Source organism: Giraffa tippelskirchi, chromosome 2 (genome assembly GCF_054371585.1).
Source record: "Giraffa tippelskirchi isolate mGirTip1 chromosome 2, T2T-mGirTip1v1.2.pri, whole genome shotgun sequence".
Classification (NCBI taxonomy): Eukaryota; Metazoa; Chordata; class Mammalia; order Artiodactyla; family Giraffidae; genus Giraffa; species Giraffa tippelskirchi.
This window is the reverse complement of record NC_137276.1, coordinates 162,550,938-162,567,740: the sequence shown is the minus strand read 5'-3', so window position 1 is coordinate 162,567,740 and position 16,803 is coordinate 162,550,938. Positions and strand designations below refer to the sequence as shown.

At 47.7% G+C, this 16,803-nt stretch overlaps 1 protein-coding gene across 6 annotated transcripts in view; it reads left to right on the top strand.

The window, feature by feature from the left end:
- XXYLT1 (xyloside xylosyltransferase 1) overlaps positions 1-16,803 on the top strand; it is a 174,840-nt gene that overhangs the window by 82,907 nt on the left and 75,130 nt on the right. For all 6 annotated transcript variants that reach the window (XR_014077249.1, XR_014077248.1, XR_014077250.1 and 3 more), the window contains one exon: positions 11,745-11,877. Coding sequence is in view for 3 of the 6 variants with exons in the window: in XM_081571451.1 (XP_081427577.1) it covers positions 11,745-11,877 (133 nt within the window). In the remaining 3 variants the exon portion in view is untranslated. The remainder of the gene's footprint in view (positions 1-11,744; positions 11,878-16,803) is intronic.

Here is a 16,803-nt window from a genome sequence, read left to right as displayed (position 1 = left end):
ATGAAGCACAAGCTGGAATCAAGATTACAGGGAGAAATATCAATAACCTCAGATATGCAGATGACACCACCCTTATGGCAAGAAGAGAAGAAGACCAAGAGCCTCTTGATGAAAGTGAAAGAGGAGAGTGAAAAAGTTGGCTTAAAACGCAACATTCAGAAAACTACAATCATGGCATCCAGCCCCACCACTTCATGGCAAATAAATGGGGAAACAATGGAAACAGTGACAGACTTTATTTTCTTGGACTCCAAAATCAGTGCAGATGGTGACTGCAGCCATGAAATTAAAAGACACTTGCTCCTTGGAAGAAAAGCTATGACAAACCTAGACAGTGTATTAAAAAGCAGAGACGTTACTTTGCCAACAAAGGTTCGACTAGTCAAAGCTATGGTTTTTCTAGTAGTCATGTATGGATGTGAGAGTTGGACCATAAAGAAAGCTGAGGACCGAAGAACTGATGCTTTTGAACTGTGGTGTTGGAGAAGACTCTTGAGAGTCCCTTGGACAGCGAGGAGATCCAACCAGTCAATCCTAAAGGAAATTAGGCCTGAGTATTCTTTGAAAGGACTGATACTGAAGCTGAAGCTCCAATATTTTGGTCACCTGATGCAAAGAACTGACTCATTGGAAAAGACCCTGATGCTGGGAAAGATTGAAGGCAGGAGGAGAAGGGGACGACAGAGGATGAGATGGTTGAATGGCATCACTGACTTGATGGACATGAGTTTGAGCAAGCTCCGGGGGTTGGTGAATGACTAGGAAGCCTGGCGTGCTACAGTCCATGGGGTCCCAAAGAGTCAGACATGACTGAGCAACTGAAATGAACCGAACTGAACCAGGTGTGCTCAGGAGTGTGACTGCTGGATCTTATGGCAACTGTATTTTAGTTTTTTAAGGAATCTCCATATTGTTCTCCATAGCAGCTGCACCAATTTACATTCCCACCAACAGTGTAGGAATGTAAATTTTTGTTTTGCTTGTCCCCACATCCTCTCCAGCATTTGTTATTTGTAGACTTTTTGATGATGGCCATTCTGACTGGTTTGAGGTAGGACCTCATCGTGGTTTTGATTTGCATTTCTCTAATAATTAACAATGTTGAGCGTCTTTTCAAATGCTTTTTGGCCATCTATATGTCTTTTTTGAAGAAATGTCTATTTAGGCCTTCTGCCCATTTTTTGATTGGATTGTGTGTTTTTTTGTTATTGAGTTGTATGAGCTGTTTGTATATTTTGGAAATTAAACCCTTGTAGGTTGCATCATTTGCAAATATTTTCTCCCAGTCTGTATGTTGTCTATTCATCTTGTTTATGGTTTCTATCTTTTTTCTAATGTAGCATAAAACCCAAAATTATATGACATATTTTCAGGAGTCCTGGCTCAGGGGCAGAAAACTTGCAGAGCCATTTGACCATTGGCAAGTCAGTTTACAAACCATCACAGGTGTTCCTCCTGAAAAGAGTAAAACCTTTTAATCTTTTAGAAAGCAAAATAAGTTTTTTTCCCTCCTGTTTCAAAAGGTAAGGAGGTGGGTAGATCTTCACCTGCCTCAGAGAGGTATTTCTGGATTCATAAAGTGGAGAAACTGATTTTTTTACCTTGCAGGTTGCCATGATGTAGATTTCTGGGCACAAGGGATATTGTGTGGGGCCTCTCTTTCCTCGACTCCTGCATGGTCCCAGGGAGAAGTCAGGCGTGTGCCCGAGAAGTTGGCTCTTCTCTGCCTGATCCACTTACCCTCCTGGTGTAAGCATTTTGGTGGTGCCCATCACTCTCCTTCAGGTCCTCCTGCTTTATCAGCTAGAGGAGGAGACTGGAGGAGACCCATGGCCCTGAGTCTGAGGGTGGTGGTGGGCTACATGACCCCCTTTGAGAAGGATGAGACCGCTGGGTGAAAGGGACTCAGACAGTTCAGCCCCAGAAAAGACTGATGAATCTATTGTTCACACCAGGAAGAACAGCTGCCAAAATACAGAAGCCTTCTCATTAGTGAACTGAAAGAAGTGGCCAAGGTGCTGGAACCGTGAAAGCAAAGCTGCCTGTGCTTGCTTAGGTGTTGCTCAGAGACCCATAGGTCACCATTGTGCTCTAGCACACAGCCAGGCAGCGTGCAGAAAATGTGCCCTGAGTGTCAGAATGGAACGTGGAGCCACCGGAAACTGTATTAGGAGATGTCAACTTCTTGTTCACAGAACTCCCACGGGTGTTGTAGAGACAGTTTTGGGGTGTGCTCCAGCTCACTGGGGTCTGGCTATGTCTGGCTTGGCTCACCTCACTAGTGACCATTCTAGGTTTAGGGGAGATATACTAGGGCAAGGAGCCAGGCAGGTGGGGAAGCGTGAGGCAGGCGATGAAGGACAGGAGTCCTGCACGATGACTGACCTGGACTGGCAGATACAGATCTCAGTGGTAGGCCAGCTCGGAACAGCTGTCCAAAGAGGACTGCTTTCTACCACTGCCATCCCCAAGGGTCTGTGAGAAAAAGCCTACTTGCAAAGAGCAGAGACCAGCCATGGTCACAGAGTTGGTGAACAAAGTCAGAATGTGGTCCTGCCCCCAACAGGAAGGAGAGCTTACAGGTTTGGAGACAAGAAACAAGGTCTGTAGCAGAAACCAGAGAGCGATAAGCTGTGGGAAGGCCAACAGGGACCAGGGACCTCCATACCATAGAAATGAAAGAAGAGGGGAGGGTTGGGCAGATAGTCTGCTATTCTGCTTTCCAAATCTAAAATTCAATTTCCCCTGCATGTTGAACTTCATAAAGAAGTGCGTGAGCTATAATTTCATATTGGCAAGAGAAGTGAGAAGAAAATTGAGGCTGGATGTTTTATGTGTTGTCTTCTATATACGTCCCTAAAGTTTTTCAGCTGAGTTGGAAATAAATTCTGTCCTATCGTAAAGGATATGATTTATACCAAGTCACTGAAGGTGCTCAGCCTGGAGACTCCTGTTGCACAGTTGCTGAAGCAAAAACCATGTCTTTTCATAATGCTCTGTTTTGTCCACAAAATAGGAGCTGATAGTTTTAAAAAATGTTATGGCTGAGCCGTAGCTAACACTCCATGCTTAATTTTGAGAGGGGTGAATAGGGCTAGAAGAAAGAATTTGCTGTATAGTTAATACATAAAACTGACTGTGGTCATTAATTTCAACCTCTTGGCCCCAAAGCCTTTCACCAGCGCTGCTAACAGGTCGTATAAATCACTCTTATGAGCTCTATTTCCTTTGCCTTTCCCTCTTCCCTCAGGGGAGGCAGCTGGCCACTAATGTGGAAGCATCGCTTAGCCGGGGGGACTTCTGAGTCAGCAGACCTGAGCACTGCTGCATCCTGGCTTCCAGGGACCGAAGGCCGGGGAACGTGGGGCTGAAGGGCAAGCATGGGGTTTCAGAACTTCCTTTCAACTTATTTTGTGGCATGAAACCTCTTTTTTTCTGAAACTTCTCCATTGGCCCTTGCTCAGTGAAGGGGAACCCCAAGAGTCTTCAAGTTCCTTGAGGATGGGGTGGGGGTTGTTTGAGGGAGGTGGCTGTGGGAAGCGGGAAACCCCTTCTTGGCCCATGGGAAACCTCGTGTCTGCCAAGATGCTCTGGAGCTATTTGGTATTTTCACTCTTGATGTGGTGGCACGTCTTGTTTTTAAAGATAACAGAATTTGAAAAAGGGTTTCAGAGATGTCTGAAGGCTTTTCTCAGAAACCTGTGTGAGGCAAATCTGTGCTTGCTTTCAACTCTGACGCTTCCTTGCTAGATCATCTTAGTCAAGTCGCCAAAGTTCTCCGAGCCTCAGCATCCTCACTTGAAGATGGGAGGTCCTGATACCCCCCAGGCAGAGCAGAGTGGAGGTTTGCGAGCTGAGGCAGTGGTTGTAAAGCCCCAGCACAGGCCTGGCACAGGCCTTCCGAGGGAGGGAGGGAGTGTTTGGCTGACCAGGCTGGAGGAACCCCAGCAATCTGAGCCCTTGGCCCCTTGGCATGTTCCACTGTGTTCCTTTGTGGCAGCTATGCCCATAGTGAGCCAGCTGTCCTGCAGCTGGGCCCTGCATGGCAAAGCGGATGGAGAAGGAGCTCTGCAGGGTGGGTAAAAACCCTGCTGGGAGGGGACCCAAGTTCCCTGTTGGATGTGAGAACCACTCCAGCCTGTTCCACCCTCTGGCCCCCTCAGGGACACAGCTGTGCAACATGACGGCAGGCCCTCCATCAAGCATGGCCTGATACCCTTCAGCGAAAGGAGCTGTGTTGGTGTGGCTGGTGTGGCACTTGCGGGCTCTCTCCTCCCCTCCCTGGTCAGGAGCCTCTTACCCTTGGAGGAAGTGTCCACCCCTTTCAGCTGCCCTTTGACCCCTGCAGGCCAGAGGTGCTGCTGAGCAGCAGTTAACAAGCTCCAGAGGATGATAAAGCAGGTGGCAAATTGCTGCAATCTTGCCAAGCAGACAATGAGAAAGGGCCCCTTTCCAGAGCAGCTGCTTCCAGGTCTTCAGCTTATGACGCCCTGCATAGCTTGGGGTTGTCATAATTTCCCTTCCTCCCCGAAACCCCTCCCGGTTAGTGGAAGGCTTGGGCTAATGTTCTGAGGTGAAAGCCCTCTGATGTGTTATAAATCTTTATCTCTTGGAAAGCCCTGATGCTCTTTCAGAGCTTTCAGAAAGGGAGAGAAGGCACTTGCATGGTTTATCTGCCTAGGAGAAGGCCTGTCTGCTGTCCAGGCTGGGGGCCAGTGCTTATATAACTAAGCACATCTTATCTCTTCAGCATTTCCTGACCTCTGTTATTTTGTATGTGTTAAGATATGTCTATTGTTTCTGGGGATAGGAGAAGGAAGGGGAGAGGAAAGGAGGTTTTTTAAAAATCCTTTTGTTTGTTTGGGGCTATCCTTAATTACTCACCCTGGGTTGTAATTCCATCCATGGTCAGATGACATGCCTTGTGGCCAGTTTAATTGGAGGCTGATGCTGATCTGTCCCAAGCCAGTTTCCAGTGGGGAATGTTGACTTGGGAACCTCCCAGCTGGTTGTAAGGCCGTGGACATTGCCTTCTGCAGGGCACTTGTGCCAAGGAATTGACCCTACTGTCCAGCCAGGCTGGCGCTCAGGGCCTCTGACACAGAAGCAGGGGTGGACCTCCTGAACCCCAAGAACAACAATCGGAACCTCCTCAGTGCTGGCCAGGGCCAGGGTGGTGTGGTAATGGGGATTCGAGGGTCATGAAAGCACATTTTGAGCCAGCACTTGGGATCTTGTCTTTCCTTTTCCAGCTTGTTAGAACTGAGTGGTACCACTCTGTTAGCCTGTAACTGGATCATAAGAGGGTGAGGCAAGCAGACCTGTCCCCTTGTGAAGATGGCACCACACTGTTTACTTTATCCTCTGAACTTGAAGCTCAAGAGGAAGTGTCTTAGACCAGAAAACCACCCAGGTTCTTAGCATCTTTGCCCAGTTTGAGTTGACATATTCAGTGGATCCTGTCTTGTGATCACATGTTCATCAGTCCAGTGTGACCTCTGTACCACCTTCTGTACCTTGTAAGCAGCAGTTCTTCCATTTCCTGGAGTGGCCCAGGCCAGCTCGCATGGCTGTCATCTTCATGGACACTAACGTTTAAAGCTCCAGCTGCTGAGCCATCATTTACGGAGAGGCCTGGGCCACCAACCTCAGGGAGCTGAGCTCATCTGAGGAGGACAACCAGCCACAAGCGTGTTCCTAGAACACTAGGTGCTCACACAGGCCCCTTCATAACACGCAAGCCAGGTCTCCTTCTACCTGAGAACATGACCTAGGCACACACTGACACTCAGTTTTTGTGATTTAAACACATAGTAAGTCTGAGGGGCTGGTTGGAATGCCCCTCATCCAACTAATTGGATGTCACTGCAAACACGTTCCCAGGCATGCACAGGTTTGATTGGAACAGAGGATGCTAGGCATGGAGCAGACAGTGTTGGACTGCTGGTTGCTGTGTCTCTCTCACACTAGGCACTGAGTTTAGTCGGCTCCTGGATGCTGAGTCAGGTTCCCACCCCCCTTTGAAATTTAACACAGCTCAAAGTGTGTTTTTAGAGGAATGTAAAGACTTGTTTGCAAGGAAGGTAAAGAATCTGCCTGTAATGCAGGAGACCCAGGTTCAATCCCTGGGTCGGGAAGATCCACTGGAGAAGGAAAGGGCAACCCACTCCAGTATTCTTGCCTGGGAAATCCCATGGACAGAGGAGCCTGGCGAGCTACAGTCCATGGGGTCTCAAGAGTCAGACGCGACTTAGCAACTAAAAAGATTTGTTTAAATCCCTGCCAGATGTTAACATGAGAATATAGAGAGCCATTTTCCCATTCCCACAAGTTGACTACAAACTGGGGGGGTCACAGAAATCTCTTTTCTTTCTTTGGCTACTACTTATTTATCTTCAGGTTTATATTTTCATAGGATAATATGTGAATCCTTCACAAGCTAATTGTGTGGGGTGTCTGGCAAGTCTTGTATATAACCTTTTGGGCCATTACACAGTGACTTCTGCTCCCTAGGAGTTCATGGCTTGTGCTGGGAGTGAGGGGAGGGGGGGCTACTTAACATGAGGGCATTGGTTAGGGAGTCAGAAGACCTGAGTTCTGAGATCAGCTTTGCCACTTAGCTGGACTGTGTGATCCCTGGCAGGTCCTTCCTCTTCTTTGGTCCTCAGTTTCTCCATCTGTACAATGGCCTCAGTTATTATTGGGTTTTCTTTTCAAATCCATTATCCTAGATTATTCTGTCCTCTACCTTTTTGCTGTCTTCTCATGGAATTCTGCCAGAGAAGGCAATGGCAACCCACTCCAGTACTTTTGCCTGGAGAATCCCATGGACAGAGGAGCCTGGTGGGCTGCAGTCCATGGGGTCGCTAAGAGTCCGACACGACTGAACGACTTCACTTTCAATTTTCACTTTCATGAATTGGAGAAGGAAATGGCAACCCACTCCAGTGTTCTTGCCTGGAGAATTCCAGAGACGGTGGAGCCTGGTAGGCTGCCATCTATGGGGTCGCACAGAATCGGACACAACTGAAGCAACTTAGCAGCAGCAGCAGCATGGAATTCTGACATGGTGGACATTCAACCAGTCTTAGATGCTTGCCATTCTTTTGCGTTTTGTAGATGACTAGTCCTTCTTTGGGGCTTCCCTGATACTCAGTGGTAAAAAATCCACCTGCTAATGCAGAAGACATGGGTTCTATCCCTGGTTCAGGAAGATCCCCTGGAGGAGGAAATGGCAACCCACTCCAGTATTCTTTCCTGGGAAATCCCATGCACAGAGGAGCCTGACGGGCTATAGTCCATGGGGTCATAAAGAGTCGAACATGACTTAGCGACTAAACAACAACAGTCTTCCTTTTGCTCAGGCATCCTCCCCCATGCTTTATAGATTTCATCTCCTCTTTGCTTTGGGGGCAATTATCTCATTCATTTATACCTTACATTTCAGTAGTCGTGCTGCTGTCATTACAGCTGTCCTCCAACCAGCATCTTCTCTTGGCCATCAATGTGGTTGTCACTTCCATGTGTCACCCGTTTCATCCTCAGCACAACTTTCAACATTGCGTGTAAAACTTTCTGGATGTAATTCTCACATAGAGATGGCTATATCAAGTACCAGAGAAAAGGGCCCTTTAAAAAAATCAAATCTCATCCTAATGAATTCCAGCATTCCTGGTAAGCATCTTCCTCTTTTCAGCAGTGACATTTACAACTTGGCATCTTACTTCACAATTGCACAAAAGGACAACTGCCTGGACAGATGCCTGCACGATAGAGCAGGCTGTGCTCAGGGAGCGGTTGGTCTCCTTTAATAGAAGGGCGTGTCCTCCTGCCTTGATCTGAAAGGTGACAACAAGGTCAGCCTTTTACATTGGTGTGAAGGGGTCGCTTCATGCTGGCACTGCAGTCTCTTTCCTTCCTAATCAGGTAACCTCATGTGGTGAAGGCCCTCTTGAAAGAAGTGTTCCCAATTTTAAGCAAACCCTTCCTGAGAGGTGCTTTACCAAGGAGAAGTTACAACATATATTAAAGCGTCTCAAATTCATGTATCTTATGGCTATGTGTGATCTTTCCAAGTTCACTCCCAGTCATTCCCTGAAGGACTGGGAAGGTGCTCAGATTTATTGAGCGGTGTATTAAGACAAGGCCAGGGCTCTGCCCGAGTGCAGGAACTGGGTCTCCTCAAGAGACATCTCATGACCTTGAGCTCTGCCCTCTGCCCGGGGCCTGTCCAGACAGGCCAGGGAAGGAGGCATTCCAGCTGCTTCGGGCAGATTAAGTGGGATTTGCTGCTGCTGCTAAGTCGCTTCAGTCGTGTCCGACTCTGTGCGACCCCATAGACGGAAGCCCACCAGGCTCCGCCATCCCTAGGATTCTCCAGGCAAGAATACTGGAGTGGGTTGCCATTTCCTTCTCCAGTGCATGAAAGGGAAAAGTGAAAGTGAAGTTGCTCAGTCATGTCTGACTCTTAGCGACCCCATGGACTGTAGCCTACCAGGCTCCTCCATCCATGGGATTTTCCAGGCAAGAGTAGTGGAGTGGGGTGCCATTGCCTTCTCTGAAGTGGGATTTAGATGATCTTAAAAATACAGAGAGTACACACAGCACATGGTAGGCTTTCAAGGAAGAATGACTGATTGACAGACTGAACGGCCCCTCTATCAGGAATTTCTTTATAGTGAACTACTTTTGGGTAGAGGACATCCACGTAGTTCCCATTTGGCCAGACTGCCACTCTGCTTTTTGTCTGTTGAGGTCTTTGGCACTTCTGTGTGCTCCCAGCCCCTGTGTGGGTAGCGCTAGAGCCGAAATCTGCCTCCCTGGAACTCCACTCTCCTCAGAGCAGAATCAGTGGCTACTGGGAAGAGTGTGTTGGGCTTTCAAGTCAAGCCAACCTAGGTTCAGATCCCAGCTCTGACACTTGTTGGTTGAAGGACTTGGGCTATTGTTTTTAACCTTTAAAAGCAAAGACATCACTTTGCTGACAACAGTCCATATAGTCAAAGCTATGGTTTTTCCGGTAGTCATGTATGGATGTGAGAGTTGGACCATAAAGAAGACAGAGCACCAAAGAATTGATGCTTTCAAATTGTGGTGCTGGAGAAGACTCTTGAAGAGCCCCTTGGACTGCAAGGAGATCAAACCAGTCAATCCTAGAGGAAATCAACTCTGAATATTCATTGGAAGAACTGGTGCTGAAGCTGAAGCTCTAATACTTGAGCCACCTGATGTGAAGAGCCAACTCATTGGAAAAGACCCTGATGGTGGACAAGATTGAGGGCAGGAGAAGAAGGGAGCTGCAGAGGATGAGATGGTTGGATAGCATCACTGACTCAATGGACATGAATTTGAGCAAACTCTGGGAGATAGGGAAGGACAGGGGAGCCTGCCATGCTGCAGTCCACAGGGTCGCAAAGAGTCAGATACCACTTAGTGACTGAACTATAACAAGAAGCCTCCACTCCTTCATCTAAATGTGGGAATAACTCCACTTACGTTGGGTGGTTTTGAGAACTAAAACTATTGCCTGTGTAATAATACTGGACACTCAAAAACCACTCGGAGACAGTGTTCTTCTTTTGTGGCCATTGCTCATATTATTGGAAGTCTCCTAGAGCCATGAGAATGAGAGCTCCTCTTCTTCCACAGCCCTGAGGATGTCACAAAACTAGCACCAGACATCCTTGAGGCCTCCCGCTTCCTTCTCCCATGATACTATGCTTTCTCTGCTTGGGATGATGGTGCCCCCCTGCCCCTGTCCCATGAAGGCTCTGCTCTGTCTTGTGAAAGAGCTGCCTGAGACCTTGGGTGAGGGAACTCAGGGCGCAGGGGATGTACCAGTAGATAGGTGAGAAGTGGCTGGAGGGGGTGTGTGTGGCGGGGCCGCCCATCATGACGTCTTGATGGCTGCTACTCACTCCTGGACATTCTCTCCTGGGACACAGTGTCCTTCCTGAAGGTCACCATCAGCTTCCTTCCCTCTGTTGTCCAGGGCCACCTCTGAGAGCAGCAGGTGCCCCGAGACTCTGCCCTGTGGCCTCTCTTGTCCGTCCTGGTTTCGAGCAGCTTCTCAGGAGGCAGCCACGTCACCATAAGGGCTTCCTGCCCTCCAGGCTCCAGAGTCATCACCCTTCCCACAAGGGCTTCCTGCCTTCCAGGACCCTTTTCAACTTCTAGGTGGTGGTTATTGTGATTGCTGTGTTTAGTGCAGGATGCAACGGTTTTGCTCACATTTATGTGTGTGCGGGCATTTATGTGTGTGCGGGCAGTGTGAAGGAAAGCTGGCTGCTGGGTCCACACTGGCCTGGGGCCCATTCTCCTCCACCTGCTTCCCACAGGGGCCCGAGAAGCAGCCCATTGCCCTCTGGCCTGGGCAGCTGGATGCTCACCTACTTTTTTCAGAAAACTCACATGGGATGTCAACTAAGGTTTTGTTTCTGCATCACAAAGGAAAATAGAACAGGGACTACTGAATCAGCTTTTCTTGAATTATAAGCTGTGATTTCTCCATAAACTAGATGATGGCTGTTGAATTCCACAGCTGTTGCTGAGCATTTACTGAATGCCAAGCCCTGCACTATGAGTGGATGGAGGCTGAGATGCCAAAGATGGGGTCCCTGTCTTTAGAGAGCCTCCATGGGTCGTGGGTCCTGACAGCACCATGCTCTGCATCTGGGCTGGCGAAGGGCTGGTGGAGAGCCAAGGCGGGCACCTGGTGTTCTTACTTCACCACTCCTTATCTGCTAAAAGTCTTCCTTGACTGCCTCAAGCTCTAGCAAGTTCCCTCCTCTCCAGACCCTGGCTTCCTGGTGGCACCTACAGCCCGAGTGATGTTCCCCACCTGTTATCTAGTCTTCTTGGCATCACAGCCTCACCAGGCACATCATGTCATATACACTTTAGCAAATGAAACAACTGAGGTTAGAGAAGTGAAATAATTCACCCAGGATCATAGAGTTAATCAGCAGCAGAACTGGAATCTGCCCTCACGTGGTATGATTCCCGGGCCGGGGCTTCCCTTAGGACGGAGTACTTACTCTCCATCATCACTTGACCCTGAGAGGCCCCTCTTCCATGTCACGTCCGCACTAGGTACCCTTTCTCTGTTTTCGTGTCCTCCCCTGAGGGCAGGGCCCAGTCAGCCTGGTGTCTGATCCCCTGCCAGACGCTCCGATAGGCCCTCTGGATGAAGGATGGAGAAGGAACTCAGCACCTCTCTCCTCCCTTCTTGCTCCTCAGTCATCTGGGGGCAACGGAAGCAAACAGCTCTTATGGGCCAGGTGTCTATCTAATTATAGCTGAGTTAGTCTTTAAGACAGTGGATTAAAAACGTAACAGTATCTGAGGTCTTTTAGCTGGTTCTGTATGGGTCAGCATCCTAACCCCACACATATCTAGGTTTGCAGAAATAGTAATAAGAAGCTAAAGCAACAATGACTTATGGCTCAGAGAGAAGCACCAAGACAGTCATCTAAATTAGAGAATTTGGTCGCCTAGTTTTACAGTGTATGTCTGCAACCAGAAGGGAAGCTATGAGGCAGTTGTCTTCTTCTGTGAAGGCTTCTAGTGAGTCTGGGGTTGGTGGTAGACAAAAGGCCTTTGTTTTTGGTGGTGTCATTGCATTATTTGGTGATAGCAAGAATAATCCAGTACACTTTCTGTACCTTTCACTTCATTCTCTGTTAATGACTGAGCCTCCTGGGAGGTATGTCCCTGTCTCATTGTTGTATTGTTCTTTCCTCCAGAGATCCTGCGGATAATTCAGCTGGACCTAGACCTCAAGTACAAGACCAACATCCGGGAATTATTTGAGGAGTTCGACAACTTCCTGCCAGGCGCCATCATTGGCATAGCGCGGGAGATGCAGCCAGTGTACAGGTACGTGGGAGCAGCTGGCCTGCAGCCTCCAGGAACCCTCCCTGCCTCTTATCACCCCCACCCCCTACCCTCCACAGATGGGATTGATGGGTCTGCCATCTTTCTGTGCTGAACATCTTGGGGACACTTTTGTGCTTATTGTTTACAGTAAATAATTTGGGCAGTGGGGTCTGTACCAAGACCATAGATGCTTACTTAGCTCATCCATTTGGGAGAGTTGGTGACACTTTTTCTTGTGGAAAGCCCAGCCATTTGGGTTCTGGTTAAGCTCAGAATTTTAAAATCTTAGGCTCTGTCTTACAGTGGAGGTGTCAAGATGCAGCTTTAACTTGCTCGTCTGGTGATGAACTAAGTTTTCTTGGCCTCTGAGTCACCAGCAAGCCCTCCTCTGTGTAAGGGGAGCAGGTTTGTCAGTGTTTTTCAGGCAGGGAGAGGCCGCACAGCTTTCGTACACAGAATGGCATCAACTAGTTGAATCAAGAGTGTGTTCTTGTGCTATATATAGTGTTTTCCTTATCAGGTGCTCGGTGTAGAGAAACTGCAGCACTGAGGACCGGGAGACAGGTTCAAGAGTATTCATTGTGGCATCATTTGTAGTAGCCCAAACCGAAAACAGCTTAATGCTCATAGACAGCAGAATGGATAAATATAATATATTCATCCAGTTGAGTACTTGAGATAAAAATGAGCAGACAGGTACCTACGTGCACCGATAGGCAAGACTAAACCGTACTGTTTAGGGATGTATATGCAAGTGGTAAATGTCATAAGGAAAACCAAGGAATGATGGTCCCAAACGGCAGCATGACAGTTACCTGTGGAGTGGGTGGGGGAGTGGTAGGTGCGTGGGCACGGGTGGGCATTGCCCCTGGTTAGCTGCAGTGCTTTGTGCTCCACTCGAGGGGCTATGCATGTGTTTGCGTTTATTCCTTTGTGTGTAATACATGTCTTACAATTTAAAAAAATTTAAAAAGAGAAGGAAAAGCAGAAGCACTTGCAGGTTTTCATTATAACCCAGGCCCATGACCCTGGGTCAGAGACTTCCAAATTGCTGACTGTTCCTCCTCTGGGCAGAGCCATAGCTCCCCTAGACCCTGGAGCTGGGGTTTTGCTGCCTCCTGGGGTTTTGCTGCCTCCTGAGCTGGCCCACCCTTGGTTTTCAGTGCATACCCTTATGCTGACTCCCTGTGGGCATTCTCAGAGCCAGGCCCAGTCTTTGGAGAGCCGCAGGGAAACTAGTGATTCAAGAACATGCATGTCCTCTTAGAGAGAGGACAGTGACAGCCTCGGCTTGGTTGTAGTTATTTCCAAGACCCAGATCACATAACAGGAAATTCCTGCAAGGCCTCTGAGTGAGTCAATAACTCCTGGGCCAGGTGGGCTGTTTCCCTTACGTAATCCTCTCACAGGTGGCCCCGGAGTCACGCAGTAGAGCCCCTTACCCCGCTGTGGGTGGGGAAGAGCAGAGTTCGGGCAAACACCTGCCCTTGCACTCATGGCAGCACACCCCCACCCCGCCCCTCCCCCTTCCTTCACCTTCACACAAGGCGTAAGTTAGGTCTGTGGTTGTTGGTTTAACCAGGGGAGAAGATGGAAGGAACACTGAACCAAGGGTCTGATGTCCTATGTGGTAGTCCCAGCTTGGTCACCACGCTTGTCCTTGCCATCTGAGGGTGGGAGCAGGTGGGCTCTGAGACCACCCTCCTCCAGCCCTGGCATTTGTGATCCCAGCCCCTCTGACCCTCACCATTGCCGAGTCATCTTTGCTCATCCTGAGGTTGCTTGTCAGCTGGTAAATTCCTCACTGCTATATAGGGCCCGTGCCCTGAGGATCGTTAAACCAGGATGACTATTAAGTGCAATTAGAGCTGTGAGGCCTTCGAGCCCTGGTTTGGAATTTTTCTCCTGTAATACAGATGAAAACCTGATCATGCTTAACTGAAATGGTATTGGCCAGAATTTATCTTTTCTGTACATTGAAGATTTTAGAAACGGTGAAACTGAATATCAATTTAATTAGCCTTTTCAGAGGAAATCTTTGAAAGATTTTAGATCCAAAATGAAATTGAGTGTTCCTCATCTTCAGAATCCTTCATTCTGCACCATGACATGAGACAGAGGAGACTCCTGTAGCAGGCCTGGTGATAAAGTCCAGAAGATGCCCTGTTTGTAGGGTTCACTCTATCAGAAGAACCAGAAATGAAAAGTCCTTTACTTGCTCTTCCCCTCTTCCATCCCCTTCCAGCCGAAATGTTTCTAAAGACCTCTGATAATTAAGTCTGCCGTGACTGCCCTGTGCTGATCTGTCTCCACCAGCTCTGAGTAATCTGATACTTGCCTTCTGTCTCATGCTGGGGCTGGGAGCATTTGGTGCTGGCTGGGATAGGGAACTGTGGTTTTTTGCCATGTTTCATAAGAAAACTGGAGGCTCCAGTAGTCCTAAAGATTGAGTGTTAGTTGTCTGCCACTCTGGAGTCTGTGCCTGGGTGTGAGTGAGCGTAGCGAGGGGGAACGAAGGCAGGGGAGTAAACAAGGCCTGAACCAGGGCCGGCAGAGCCAGACCCCCGAGAACAGCTTCAGTCCCATCTCCGTAGACTTGGCTGGTGTAGCTGGTGGGGAATCCCTGTGGCCGCCTGCCTTCCTCTGTAGGCACCCGGTCCTCCCCCAGGAACTGGCATGCGGACTGTGAGGTGGGCAAGGTTTTGTCATGAATGGAATCTGCTAGCATCTGTGCAAAGACATGAAAATTTAGAAACCAAGCAGCACAAAAGCAAACTTAGCTGATGAACAGAGCGCATTCTGATCTGGAAATTCACTAAGCAGAAATAAATCTAGACCTTCTCAGCTGTGTTATTTTTATAGTCACTTGTCCGAGAGTTACTATATTTCAAAAAAGGCACATATTAAGTCATTTTTATGGCTGTTTCCCTTTGATTGTGTGCCATGAATGTTAGAAGCTTGAGAGGCTGGAAGAGAAAGTATTTCCCACTGTACTTTTGACAAATAGCTTTTTAAAAAAACAATCCCCCCCCCCCAAAAAAAAGCATAGCACCACATCAGCTGTGTTTTCTGGAAAATGATGTCTCATGGGATGCTAGCATTTTGATTAAGGAGCCTTTTCCTCTTGGGCCCCTGTAAGATTTTGTTGAGTCAAATGTCTCATGACTTTGCTCATCTGAAAACTGGGGAGCAGTGGTCATCTTGGGTAGAACATTGTCCTTCCTTTCTTGATTCTTTCCCTTCTTCTTTGGTAGGAAACTCTAGTTAGTTGAGCAGTGTGGTTAGTTGGAATAAATGGAGAAAGGTCTAGTGCTTTCTAGTCATAATCAGCTGTATTTCAAATATGTGTTAATCCGGGATGCCATTGAACATTTTCTTCCTTATGAGTGTATCGGAAAAGTAAAGAAAACTGTTAGACCCGCTTTGTGCATAACCTATAAAAATTGTAAGGGTTTATCACCTGACTGTGTGGATCACAATAAACTGTGGAAAATTCTGGAAGAGATGGGAATACCAGACCACCTGACTTGCCTCTTGAGAAACCTGTATACAGTCAGGAAGCAACAGTTAGAACTGGACATGGAACAACAGACTGATTCCAAATAGGAAAAGGAGTATGTCAAGGCTGTATATTGTCACCCTGCTTATTTAACTTATATGCAGAGTACATCATGAGAAACGCTAGACGGGAAGAAGCACAAGCTGGAATCAAGATTGCCGGGAGAAATATCAATAACCACAGATATGCAGATGGCACCACCCTTAGGGCAGAAAGTGAAGAAGAACTAAAAAGCCTCTTGATGAAAGTGAGAGAGGCGAGTGAAAAAGTTGGCTTAAAGCTCAACATTCAGAAAACTGAGATCATGGCATCTGGTCCCATCACTTCATGGGAAATAGATGGGGAAACAGTGGAAACAGTGTCAGACTTTATTTTTGGGGACTCCAAAATCACTGCAGATGATGATTGCAGCCATGAAATTAAAAGACACTTACTCCTTGGAAGGAAAGTTATGTCCAACCTAGATAGCATATTAAAAAGCAGAGACATTACTTTGCCAACAAAAGTCCATCTAGTCAAGACTATGGTTTTTCCAGTAGTCATGGATGGATGTGAGAGTTGGACGGTGAAGAAAGCTGAGCGCCGCAGAATTGATGCTTTTGAACTGTGCTGTTGGAGAAGACTCTTGAGAGTCCCTTGGACAGCGAGGAGATCCAACCAGTCCATCCTAAAGGAAATCAGTCCTGGGTGTTCATTGGAAGGACGGATGCTGAAGCTGAAACTCCAATACTTTGGCCACCTCATGCGAAGAGCTGACTCGTTGGAAAAGACCCTGATGCTGGGAAGGATTGGGGGCAGGAGAAGGGGACGACAGAGGATGAGATGGCTGGATGGCATCACCGACTTGATCGACATGAGTTTGGGTAAACTCTGGGAGTTGGTGATGGACAGGAGGCCTGGCATGCTGTGATTTATGGGGTTGCAAAGAGTCAGACACGACTGAGCGACTGAACTGAACTGAACTGATCACCTGGCAGAGCACCCATACATAGAAGAAATGACTCAGATTATACTCAGAAACCATGGATTATAGTCCTGCCTTTCACAAATTACCCATGTGACACTATGCAAGTCAACTGATTCTCTGAACTTTTGTGTTTTCGTCTGTAAGTGGGGATAGATATGTCTAAGACATAGAATTGCTGACACTCAAATGAAATAAAACACATGAAAGTTTCTGGTGTAAAAGAGACTCTGGGTAACGAACGTTCACTCCTTCCCACCCTTAATCATCATAGCTCAGTTTGTGTTTTCCTTTCTAGCTGATTTGTTGTTCTGTATACCTCCTACTCTACCCCACCCACAACCAGATAAGGTTGCCAGTTAAAATACAGGAAGCCCAGTTAAATAAATTTCAGATAAACAAC